The 12,807-nt window shown below is 44.0% G+C and overlaps 1 protein-coding gene across 1 annotated transcript in view; it reads left to right on the forward strand.

The window, feature by feature from the left end:
- SREK1IP1 (SREK1 interacting protein 1) overlaps positions 1 to 3,012 on the forward strand; it is an 85,117-nt gene extending 82,105 nt beyond the window's left edge. Inside the window, exons 6-7 of the mRNA XM_049707958.1 lie at positions 1,382 to 1,563; positions 2,476 to 3,012. Coding sequence (XP_049563915.1) covers positions 1,382 to 1,539 — 158 coding nt within the window. The 3' untranslated portion in view covers positions 1,540 to 1,563; positions 2,476 to 3,012. The remainder of the gene's footprint in view (positions 1 to 1,381; positions 1,564 to 2,475) is intronic.
- Positions 3,013 to 12,807: the final 9,795 nt, after the last annotated feature.

Raw genomic sequence — 12,807 nt, forward strand, 5'->3', positions numbered from 1 at the left:
GAAGAAAATATTAATAGCCGTAAGATAGGAGAGGAGGTGACTATAACATCCATAAAATTTCTGAGATAGAACTTTATTCCTTCCTCTTCCTTTTCTGCTTCTTTCCTTCAGCTGAGGGTTGATTGGATGCCAGAATCATGAATTTTACCCTACTGGGTGCTGTATGTTTTTGTATTTGCATAAATATTCTTGAGCTTTGTTCTGGGATGCAGTTAAATTACTTAGAGATGTTACTGGAAGGGGGAACCCTTCCAGGGCCTGAGAGAGGGCTCTGGTGCGTTTTAGAAACCTTTCCCGATCGCATGGTGTACCATCCTCTGGGTTTCCCATGCATGTTTTAGCTGTAGGAAGATTCCCCTAAACCTGGAGAGTTGGGGCCCATGGAATGGGTAGCACGCAGTATTGCTTTAAAGGGTCTGCATTTGCTCACCCAACCTCACCAATCCTCTTGTCTAACACTTGGAAATGAATTGTCCGAGGAGACAAACGTACTGGCAAAGCAAAAGACTTTATTGGGAAGGGGCACCCGGGCAGAGAGCAGTGGGATAAGGGAACTCAGGAGAACTGCTCTGCCACGTGGCTTACAGTCTCAGGGTTTATGGTGGTGGGGTCAGCTTTCTGGGTGTCTCTGGTCAATCATCTTACTTGTCCCCATATTTGGTCCAATTCAAGGCCCTTCCTGATAGTGCACACATCTCTTAGCCAAGATGGATCCCAGCGTGAGGGTTTCTGGGAGGTTGGCAGGACATGTTATAGTCTGGCGTCTTCTCTCTCCTCTTGGCCCCTCCCAAATTCTCCCGGTTAGTTTTTGGTGGCAGCACCCTGTTCCTTATGGGGACCTCCTGTTCAGGACAACTCATGCAAGTGGTTATTATGCCTGGCCAAGGCAGGCTGTTTCAGTCAACGGTTCCCTAACAGAAACTGTTGGATTCTTTCAGGTTTGATTTTTTTTTAATTTATTTAATTAATTTATTTATTTGGCTGCGTTGGGTTTTTGTTGCTGTGCGCGGGCTTTCTCTAGTTGTGGCAAGTGGGGGCTACTCTTCGTTCCGGTGCGCGGGCTTCTTATTGTGGTGGTTTCTCTTGTGGCAGAGCACAGGCTCTAGGCACACAGGCTTCAGTAGTTGTGGCACGCAGGCTCAGTAGTCGTGGCTCGCGGGCTCTAGAGTGCAGGCTCAGTAGTTGTGGTACACGGGCTTAGTTGCTCTGTGGCATGTGGGATCTTCCCAGACCAGGGCTCGAACCTGTGTCTCCTGCATTGGCAGACAGATTCTTAACCACTGTGCCACCAGGGAAGTCCCTTCAGGTTTGATTTTAAACTTTGTTAGGCAGGACCAGAGCAGACTTGAAGGCTAAATTGATGATTCTCTTCTTGTTATAGGAAGATGGGGCACAAGAGGATGGTCATGTCGCAGGTCTTGGGTGAGTCCATGGGACAGACCACCAAGTGAAGGTCCTTGGCTTCACACGGGAAACAATTCAAGAGCGAGCCATAGCAAAGTGAAAGCAGTTTATTTGGAGAGATGTCTGTTTATTTAGACAGAATGCGGTCCCTCTCAAAAGGTGAGAGTGGCCCTGAAATATGGGGTGGTTAGTTTTTATGGGCTGGATAATTTCATAGGCTAATGAGTGGGAGGATTATTCCAACTATTTGGGGAAAGGGGCAGGGATTTCCAGGAACTGGGCTACCGCCCAGCCCACTTTTTGGCCTTTTACAGTCGGCCTTGGAATCATCGTGGCCCCTGTGGGTATGTCATTTAGATCCTAATGTATTACAATGAGTGTATAATGAGGCTCAAGGTCTACTGGAAGCCAGATCTTCTGCCATCTTGGGCCTAGTAGGGTCTAACCAGTTTCTATTGTAACCTCAACGGCTATGTCATTCTTTTAAAGGTTGTGCCCTGCCCCCTTCCCTCCTATCTCTACTGGGTACCTTGTGAATTACAAGGCTTACCATTCTGACCAGTGGAAATAAACTATTCCAGGCCTTGTGAAGGCTCCTAGAAGTGTACCCTCTGATCCTTTTAGGTGGCTCTTTCCCTGGCTTCCAGTAGTTTCTTCACAGCCATGTGCTGATCACGACTTAGCTGAAGCCTCAAGGAGATCCTCCTGTGAGCCAGATCTTGAACTAACTCTCTCTCTCTCCCCCTCTTTCTCTCTCCCTCACATCTCTCTTTCTCTCCCTCTCTCTCTCTCCAGCTCTCTTCTCTCTCTAGTACTCTGTCCTGCTATCTCTATCCACCATGCCTTCCCTGGATTCCAGCTCTGTCTTCTCAACTCAGAGAGACCACTGGGCTCCACCTGGGTTCCCCCTCCCCATGCTGCATTCTGGAAACTCTCTCCAGGCAGCAAGCTGGGGCAACCATAAGGCTCACCTCGTCTGTTTGCCCTCTCTCAAGGTTCATTGTCCTGCGCTACCTGATATCCATGTTCAAAGCCCATTGCTTCTGTATTTTGTGTGTTTATCTTTTTCAGGCAGGAGGGTAAATCTGATCCCCGTTAAGCCATCTTAGCTGAACTTGGCCAGGGGATTAGGCCTGATCCAAGCTAGCCAGTTGGGTTCTCACTCCTGCAACTGGGATTCTGCCATGTGGACACTGTGGACTAAGAATGCCTCCTGCCACATCAGTAAACAAAAGATGCCCGGCCATCAAGCCATCAGCCACTGCAGTCACGCCCAAGGGTGCACCCGGAGGAGACTCAAGATGGAAAAAAACAGCATACCAGCCCTAGTTAGCTGAGGTGCATATCAAAGGAATGATTTCAATGAGCCCAGAACTTTGCATCTTCCCATACATAGAAAAGCACTAAATTCATTAACTTGAGATGTCTGGTTTTCTTTAATTAACAGTAATCTTTTGATGTTCCGATTACCTGGTTTTTGTTACAAAACTCCTTTATATCCTGGCTCTTCCCTTCCCTCTTCAGAGTAGTGCCTCAGAGCCATCTGAGAGTCCTGTCTCCTAGGCTTGACATCCTCAGAAAATCCGCTGAATAAAACATAACTCTCAACTTTTAGCTTGTGCATTTTCTTCAGTCGACAACAGGAAGCCACAAGAAGCTAGTGTACAGGAAAGAGAAAAACGAAGCAAAGAGGAGCAGCAAAGACGGGTGGAAGGAGTGCTGATGGCTTTGCAATACTCGTTCAAGTCCTTTCCCGAGACCCACGGCATTCCTACCATTGGGTTTTTTTATTATTATTATTTAAAGTCCTATTTTCTGGCTAAAGTGCACTCAAGTTGGATTCTACTACCTGCAACCAAAGGGTTCTAACTCAAACAGCATGTCTTCAGGCAAAGTTGAGGGAAGAGGAGGGCAGTTGAAAAGGAAAAACTGAATCTCTTTAAATAATGGAACAGGTTCCCTTGGAAAGGGGAGCAATAGGCAGCACAAGTGGACTTTTCTTCTTGTTGTGCGAGAGGAAACTAAATTTTGAGAGGAAGAATTTTGAGATCATTGTTTTTCTGAACAATGATCTTGTCTCAATAAAATGTACAGAAATCTTATTGGAGCGTGAAACAACAAGGTGGAATTTGAGTGCTTGAGAGAAGGGGACAAAAAAGATTGAGAGTAAACACTGGGAAACATCCTGGAGGACAGGCAGAATGGGACAAAAGGATTGGGTGCGTCGTTGAGGGCCCAGTTAATGGTTAGAGATCATAGCTTGCTGGTAGAACTACCCTGTTGGTTCATGTGATTTTCTCCAACAATGCATGTTCAATAGCCCAGGAACAGGAGCAGAGAAATGGGCAGCAGGATTTGTCAGGATGGTTCTCTAACCCATTGATGCCTCTGCAGTCACAGCAGAGCCTTAGCCTTTTCCAAGCCCCTCAAACATACAGAAACACACAGAGGAAGGCATGCCCACAGCTGCTAGTCTCTACCAAACATGGAGCCTTTGAGGCCTCTGAAATTCAAGCAAACAAAGGAGTATTTTAATGCCTGAGGCTCAAGGGTAATGTTAAGACTGTGACTTTCAACAAGACCCGTTCAGAAATGCATATCCCTTGCTTGACTTGCCTACTGTGTGGTCCCATGTGAACCGGTCCCCAGCTCTCTGCCTCCAGGCAGGGGGAGCTCTGTCAGGGAGTGGGAATGGGAGTGGCCCAGCACCAAAAGGTAGCCATACATTACATCTTTTATTTTCTTATATCTCACTGCTTCTCAACCAAGGTGATACTCCCCTTTAGAGAGTCTTTAGGACATATTCTGGAAATAAGGAGCCATTTTTGGTTGTCATGATGACTGGGAACCCTACTGGCAATGAGGGTTGTGGGCCAGTGATGCTAGACATCCTGACAACCTGCAAATGTACAGAGAAATGAAGAACTGGCTGTGACTTTCAAATGTTCCACAGGACATTCATGGAGATGAAAAACCTATTTATAATTATCTGTGCCTAGCACCTGTTCCCGTGTGTCAAACAAATACCACGAATTTCTTCAATTTTCCATGTAAATTGAAGGAGATTGTTGTTTGTTTCGTTTGGAACTTTACCAAGCGTTTTTCACTCTTTCAGAAAATCATGTACCAACGGTAATGTTACTCGAAATTTTGTATTTGAGTTGCCAATAACATGTGCTGTCTGTGTCGGCGCATATTTTTACTGTCACACTTAGAGCCACTGCATGCCCAGTATTGGTATAAACATTATGTCTTTATAAACATTACGTCAAGCTGTGCTTGAACATTTACAAGTGCAAATATGTATTTTATTGTAAATTACATTCCATTTATTTCTTCTTTACATTATAATAAGGCATTACATATAATGAGTAAGCTAGTTTGCTAGGGTCGCCATAATTAAGTACCACAGACTGGGAGGTTTAAACAACAGAGAAATAATTTTCTCACAGTTGTGGAGGCTAGAACTCTGAGATCAAGGTGTCTGCAGGGTTGTTTTCTTCTGAGGGCTGCGAGGGATGAAACTGTGACTGTGTCTTCATATTGTCTTCCCTCCGTGTGTATCTGGCTCCCTCCTGAAGAAGCTATGGAGGGTAGAAGCAGTAGTCAAACTTAGAATTCACAATCTGACGTAGAAGAAAGTGTCAGATTTCATCCAAAACCTGAACATACCTGGTGAACATTCTGACCCATGAATAAGCTAAAAGGGCTCGTGGATGATGGTCCAGTGGACATGGCTGATTTACATCCTTCTCCTTTGGGATGAGCATCACCACGTCAAGATGTTCAAAGAGTTTGTGCCCCTAACATGAAGCATATGACTGAACTAGTGCAGAGTTGGGAGACCCAGCTAATCACTGTGAAGACAAATCGCACTTCATCAGGAGGTCAGGTTTGCTGTCACCATCAAGTGATACAAATGTTCCATCAAGAGCACGTCACACCACGTAACATGCTGGACCTGAGCTGAGAGAAGATTCTTTCCCAGCGTTTAGGGGCCTCCATCTTCCTTTGGTCCCTGGGATGGGGCTGAAATGAGACGAGCTTACTGTACCATAACAGAGCCCAGTGACTTGTTTCTGATCCTCCTCTTTCTCTGGAATTCTCAGGATGTGGAGAGAAGGAAAAGAGTCTCTGCCTCATTTGAGGAGGTGGTTTGATTAGAGTAACATTTGTCAATATGTTATTTTCTAATTTTTAAGGATTTTGTCTTACTGCAGTAAGCTAAACTTTATCATTATTAACCTACTTAATAGTCACTGTTTAAACTGCCCTCCCCCGTTCCAAGAAAAAGAAAGAGGTTCTCATTCATTTAGCATTTACTATGACTGAGGAACCGCTGTAAAGAGTTATTCCTCCTTCTCCAACATTAAAGTGGAACTTGTGATTTATATTTTTGGGGTCTAAGGTAAGATGAGAGAGACACTGTCAAGCCTGTTAAGGCTGGTGAGAATGAGTGGTTCAGGGGCAGGTAGGTTCCAGAGAGTGGCAGAAGTAGGGTAGCCTCATGCATCTACATCGTTAGTTTTGGTTCATGGAACCTGTATGTAGTTCCCAAGGATAAAATTGATAGTCAGTCTACCAAGGCTCTATTTGATTTGTATGGCTGGAGAAACTAGTCTCAACCAGTATTCACTCAAAGATTCTGCCTCTCTCTCTCTCTGGCAGATTATGTAAATTTGAGCGTCAAGGACAGGGGATTGGCTCTGCTGGTCTGAAAATTTGGTACCTCGGGGAGGGATGCTCCTACTAGGAGAGACGATCATTTTTCTACACACTGGGACCTGAGACTGCTCTCGGCCATCTCAGATCCTTCATGCCTCCTGGGGAACATTCTTTCCTTGTTTTCTTCCTAGAATTAAGCGTTCATGTTCTTAACTTCTTAACTGGTTGTAATTTCGAGTGCTGCTACCTGTATTCAAATGCCTGTGGGAATCTCACAGGTCAAGCCTAAGCCGTGTCACTGCACCAGTACTGGCTATGGCAACAGCAGTGACGGCAGCAGCTTTGTGGAGGTGCCCTAGGTGTCCTCATTGGAAGCAGAGGGTGATTGTTGCAGCATAGGTGGCCTTAGACGGCCCCATGGCTTTCAGGGGCAGTAAAGATCTCTGAGTTGATAAAGGTTAAAGAGGGCTTATTGGTTTGCAAAAATTAGCTGCCCCTCTGAATGCACCTATAAATAAATGCAGGTAATTTGGAAGATGGAAAGTGACCTGAAGTACTGAAATAGTGGGTGGAGCTGAAGCAAAGAAATACTGTTAATTACTATTTATATGACATCATTTTACTCCCAGAATGGTTCAGTCTGCGGAAATTACAGGCTGAGTAATTTTCAAGCCTGGAACACTTTTAGTGACTACCAAGTTGGAGAGGGAAAAGATAACATTTTTACCATAGTTATACAAGATTTCCTGGTAGGAGGATTATCTAGAAAATTTATCCAGAATCACAAGTTCTATGATTGATGTACTTTATCAGATTTTGAACATTTGACCACTTCCTCCCATATTTTACCAGAAAAAAATAATCAAACAATGCTTAGTTTTTTAATGTAGAAAAAACCAAACGTTTAAGCATGTAATATGTCACTCATGTTAGTTATGTTATGGAAATATTATGTTATATTATTATAACTGATAAGAATTTACAACATTCAGGTAAAGAATCATTTTTTAAAATCAAATGAAGTCGGTTACAAACACCAGTCTAACAGGTAGAAAATTTAATCTCAGTTATATTTTGGGAGGCCTTTCCCTCTTCTCTTGGTGGTACAAATGTCCTGGAGAGATTATGCAATTCCAAACAATTTGTGGGCACCAAAAGTGGGCTGGTGGGAACAGTCTGCTCCAGGTGCAGGCCATAAGGGGGTGCATTTTTATGGGTAATTAAGAATAACAATGCTGATTAAAAGGTTTCTCTGCTTTTTATTATCACCATGCAGCAGCAATTTCAAACACTCAGGGATAGATACTCCGTCATGAGAAAAAAATCTTTGTGTGCATGAATTCTAAACAGTTGCTGTGAACACTGTTGAGTTCTAATAATATACATTAAGCTACACATTAGCACCTTTATTACTTATTCTTTAAAAGATATTTCATTCTACATGGACTTCAATTAGGAGAAGTTTTAGTAATTCAGTTTTTCCCTGGCCCCTACCCCCAGTTCTGCCATGGACCCAGCAGGCATACATGTTTGCTTAGTGATAAATTCCTAAATGTTAGGAATCACTTGAGTGAATCCCTGTGGTACTACGCATTCCTGCATTTAAACAGTAGATTCAATTAAAAAAAAGCAAAGATAGCACACTGATTATGCAGATGAAGATATAAAACTTCAGATACTCCAATACTATATGGCAACTTGGAATTTTTGTGTTTAAATTTTAAAACAGTGAATCAGAGTGTGTATGGTCAGGCCACTCAAGGGGGCTGCTCTCTTGCTCTCTGTACACTGCCTGCTCGACCGATGCCTGCTTCACCTATACCCTACTCACAAGACTGACCTTCCTACATACTTGCGCAATGTCCCAGGTGGTGATTATCGTTATCAAAGGGGCAGTGAGGGGCGTACCCCTCTGCTGGTTTCCCTGGTAACTGATGAGCCCACCTGACATCAATTCCCCGTATTACTGGCAATCTCCCCTTCCCCCGCTGGGAGTGAAGACTGCCGCCATGTCCTGCTCGTCATCTGCCGCCATCCGCCCGCACACGGTGGGGTGTCGCTCCAGGACCTTGCTTCGGACATGGAAGCGCCCTCATCCTTAAACCATAGATGTCTCTGTTGCTGACTCCGGGCTCTTTCTTTGGTCTTGAAGCTTGGCAGGTACAGGCCTTGTAGGCTTTCGGGGGACAGCCCAACAAAGCACAAACTGTGATGCGTAATACTTTTGCTTGGTTAGTGCCTTTTAGTTCCCACATGAAATATCCTACTGCCTTTGTATAATAACTCTTAAATTGAAATTTTATATTTTAAACCGTTAACTGTTTTAAAACTAAGGAATTGAGTCAAGAGAATAATTATTATGTGATTAATTCTTTAAAAAATTTGCCTTAGGGAGGTAAAGATGTTAAAAAAATGATCAGCTCCTAAAGTCAAGTGTGCTAGCTATGCTACTGCTCTGGTGTTTCATCCATTATAGATGCCACTGCTCTTGGCAGTAGGGTCTGTTTAGAGGTGACGGGTCTGCCCCACACAGTCACTGGTACTTTCTGTGGCTCCTTGGCATTCATGCTCTGCTTATCAATAAAATAGCCACTTTCTGCCTCGCTGTGGGCAACGTGGGAATCATTGGTAACTGCCATCCCCTCCTTATTTCAGTGTCGGGTCAGGCCATTCCCCTTCCTCTTAAACCTTAGTACCACACCCTTCCTGGATAATTCTGCTTTCTGCTTAGGTTTTTTGAGGGGAAAAAAATGCTCATAGCACAGTCCTGGGGCAGAGAAAGCTCAACTTTCCTTTTGTTGTTTGTGTATCATTAGAAGAAGATGAGTCAGGATAGAAATAGGGAATTTGGAGTAACATATCTCATTGTTTTGTCTTGAGACTGTAGAAACATGAAACACAGTTAATTTTTCTCTTGGGTTATCTTGCCACATTGGTCAAGATTACTGTTGAATTGTATTCAAGCAGCAATTCTTGTGAGTACTATCAATATAGAGAATAAAAATGATTGCATTTGTAGTACTCTTGTATCACACAAGTTTAGAGATATTGAGTCGCCGAGTTTGGTAATTACAATTTGGCTTTGTTCTGTGGGCTAAGGCAGTGTTCATCACTGATTATATCATTGTCCTGTGGTCTTGTCAGTATAGCATGTTATTGTGTCATAATCTGGGTGATGGTGTTTCTTTGAAGATGACAAAATAAGCACGTTTTTGTAAGATAGAATTCATTGATTAAGCCATGCAGTATTAACTGAACATCCGATTGTGCATAATGTTATGCAAGGTGCTTAACTCACCGTACAGAATGTTGGAGGTTCTGTTTCAGGGTGCTGTCTTCTCAACACTGCTCTCTGTTTGCCTTCGGAACACAGGGGCTATTCAAACTAGATGGTTACTTTTTCTCATGTGCGTGTAAAAAACAAGTTACTAATCCTCAGAAGGTATCCATGGAGGTTCTCTTAGGTCTGCTGCACTCAGCAAGAGAAGAAAAACTTTCTTTAACGGTAGGACTAGGAGCCCTGGGTGGATGCCCCAAACAGACCAGGCACATCCTTAGTCTCTGACTCCAGCTTGTGGCAAATTAATCATCACAACCAAATTCCTCTCCCCACTGTCTATAGCACCCATTCATGAACCACTGTCTGGTTTTCTCTGCAGCCTCTGTGTGATCTCCTGTTCAACACATAATAAGCTCTCATGAAACATGAGTTCCCTTCCTCTGCCTTTCCTTTTCCCCCCTCGTTGAATGAACGGATGAACAGTGAATTAATTCTTCTCTGCTGCCAGCCAGTTTTCTGTGTTCCATGGCCACATGGCAGAACATGCCTACACAGAGTCCCTGAATTTTCGTATTTTGTGTTCAGGTATACTGAGGGAACCTCACTTCTGCTGATCTTAAAATCAAATTCCTGCGAAGGTAAAAGTTCCATCCTTTGTCTAATCTGTGTTGTTCAGATAGAGTCATTGAATTACCCTGGTGGCCCCAGGCTGCAGTGACATGGCTGTGGATAGGGGTAAGGGGTAGGGAACAGTTTCTCCAAAGGAGGTTCTGGGCAGAAATCACGACAGTTTTTACCACTCCTTACATCTCTCTTGTTCATAACCTTGGTCCACTCCCAGGTTTCCCCTGTCCTAGATTTGATATAGCAAGTCCCCCTGTGACCATCCTGGGCCCTGTTAGTTGGCCATCTCTCTACTCTACCAATGACACTGGCTGCTCAGGCAGGAGGGTTCCCAACAGTGACTTTTCCACCTCCTCTTCTCCACCAGCTAGGCTCACCCACCACATCTTCTGTAGCAATATCTGAGGTCAGTTTGCTTTTAACCCTTCCACTCCTACTGCAGCTCCGTTAACGCTTGTATTCCACCAGTGCCCTTCTGATTCCACCTTCTCTTGTAAGAAACTAGTGAAGTTTCCTTTTCCACAGCTGGAGCTCAGAGGCTTGATCCTGGAACTGCTAGTTAAAACCTAAATTCCATTTCTTCACAGAGGTAGTTTTTGTCAGAGTTGAAGTTCCGTACCTCTGGTGCATTTTGTATCGAATGGGCTTTTTACAGGCTGACATGAGAGCTCAACTACAATTTATAACGTCGACTCTGAAATGATTGTTCCTGTAGACTCAATTATTGTCTTAGAAGTAGACTTTTCTGGGGAACGAAACCCATTTGTAAATGAGAAACCCTCTGATACTTCATCTATAGTCTGGACCATGTGCTCTAGCCTATGCCAGAGCACCAGGGTGCATGGGCCTCCATGTTCAGAACACAGGGTCCAAAAAAGGACATCGAAGCAAGGCATGAAAGTCTAGTAACATCATACTTCAGGATTTATCAGAGAGGCATGGACACTGGAATTTGGAGCGCATGTGGAAAGGATTGCAGTTGGAAGGAGAAGTGAGGGCTGGGGTATTAGACCCCTCTAGTCAGGCTGGGACTCAGGATGGGGCTGAGAAATGGTCACTGTCAGTCACAGACCAGGGAGAATCTAGGAAGGGCACTCAGGATGGTGAAGCCAGGGCAGGGATGATAGCTGGAAAGTACAGTTGTTATTATCAAGGCATCTGTCCCAGGTTGGGGTTAAGATTGGGGACTCTAAGCAGGATCTCGAGAATGAAACAGGATCTCCAACTGGGGACAATGAGAAGCTTGGTCCTCAGAACTAAGGTAAATCAGGAGGGGAAAGGAGAATGTACTGGGAGAAGAGACGCTTACTGAGGCACAAGAGCCCCCTTAGCAGAATGTGGCATCAGGGCCGTGAATGGTGATGAGCTGCAAACATGGGCCCCAGAGAGAAGCCCAGATGCTACTGCTGAATCTCCGTATTTTGGGCCCACCCTGCCCCTGCATGTTAAACCGGTCCCCTGAGGAAAAGGAATGACTGGCAGGTCTTCTTTATTCCTGATACACTGCTAAGACCCACGTACAAGGCTTCCTGCTTTCCTTTCCATTGCCTAGCAACACCACCTCCTTGATTACCAGAGTTGTCATAGTTTTTCTGTATCTATCTACTCTGTATGTAGGTACATGGGGCCTACAAGGTAGAAGGCAAAGTCCGAGTTGTTCAACCAAGTACAAGTTCACTTGCAAGTATAAGAAAGTTCACTCTCAGTACAAGCTCAGAATAGGGGAATCAACAAGCCTGATTTCATGCTGAACCCAAAAATGGACCAGGAGAGAGAGGGAGATGGGAAGAAGGACATTCTAGGGATTCTGTAAATCCTAGAATTATCAGAGACAGAGAGACAGACAAAGAGAGTAAAAAAGTGTCACATAAAGTTATTTTAAAGGATATGTTTTATTTATTTTTGTTATTTTAAATGTAGTACTTTTTATTTTATTTTATTTACTTTTGGCTGCATTGGGCCTTTGCTGCTGCACACGGGCTCTCTCTAGTTGAGGCGAGCGGGGGCTTCTCTTTTTGCGGAGCGCGGGCTCTAGGGCGTGTGGGCTTCAGTAGTTGTGGCACATGGGCTCAGTAGTTGTAGCACACGGGCTTAGTTGCTCCGAGGCATGTGGGATCTTCCTGGACCAGGGATCGAACCCATGTCCCCTGCATTGGCAGGCGGATTCTTAACTTCTTAGGGAAGTCCTAGAGGATATGTTTTAAATGTATATTAAAACAAAATTTCTTCATCAATCATTGTCTTTCTAGTATAGAAATTATTTAATTCTGTCAAACACAAAGAAAAGCATGTGGCTTGCCATTCAAAAAGCCTAAAACTCCCCAGATAAAAATGGTCATAGATGTTTCTCAATCATTGCGGTCATTAAAGGCCAACATTTAAAACTGTTGGGAAATTCTGTTCTCTGTAGGGTAGAAGGAAGATGCATCATGTCATCCATCATATGACATAATGCCTCAGACAGTTTCGGAAAGTCAAGGGTAGACATCTGCAGGTTCTATTCCCACCTGAAAGCGTATCAGATGGATAGCCTCTACCTTCAGTGTTCAACTGGGGGTCTGGGGGCACCGTGCTTAGGAGAAGGGTAGAGTGTTGAAAGGGTCCATGTGTCGGTGCAGTACATATTCATCCACCAAAGGCTGTTGGAAAATACACTTGTATATTTTTCTTCTTTTAAATCAGGGATGCTGAATCTTCTTTTATTATTAGGTATGGCTAACACTCCCACCCGAATCAACATTCTCATGCCAGTAAAAAACATACCTAGTTCGTTTGGTCTTTGTGACTGTTTGAAATATCATTATTTTGTTTGCACAGAGGAAGTTTTACCATTT

The sequence above is a fragment of the Orcinus orca genome, chromosome 3 (genome assembly GCF_937001465.1).
Source record: "Orcinus orca chromosome 3, mOrcOrc1.1, whole genome shotgun sequence".
In the NCBI taxonomy this organism is placed as follows: Eukaryota; Metazoa; Chordata; class Mammalia; order Artiodactyla; family Delphinidae; genus Orcinus; species Orcinus orca.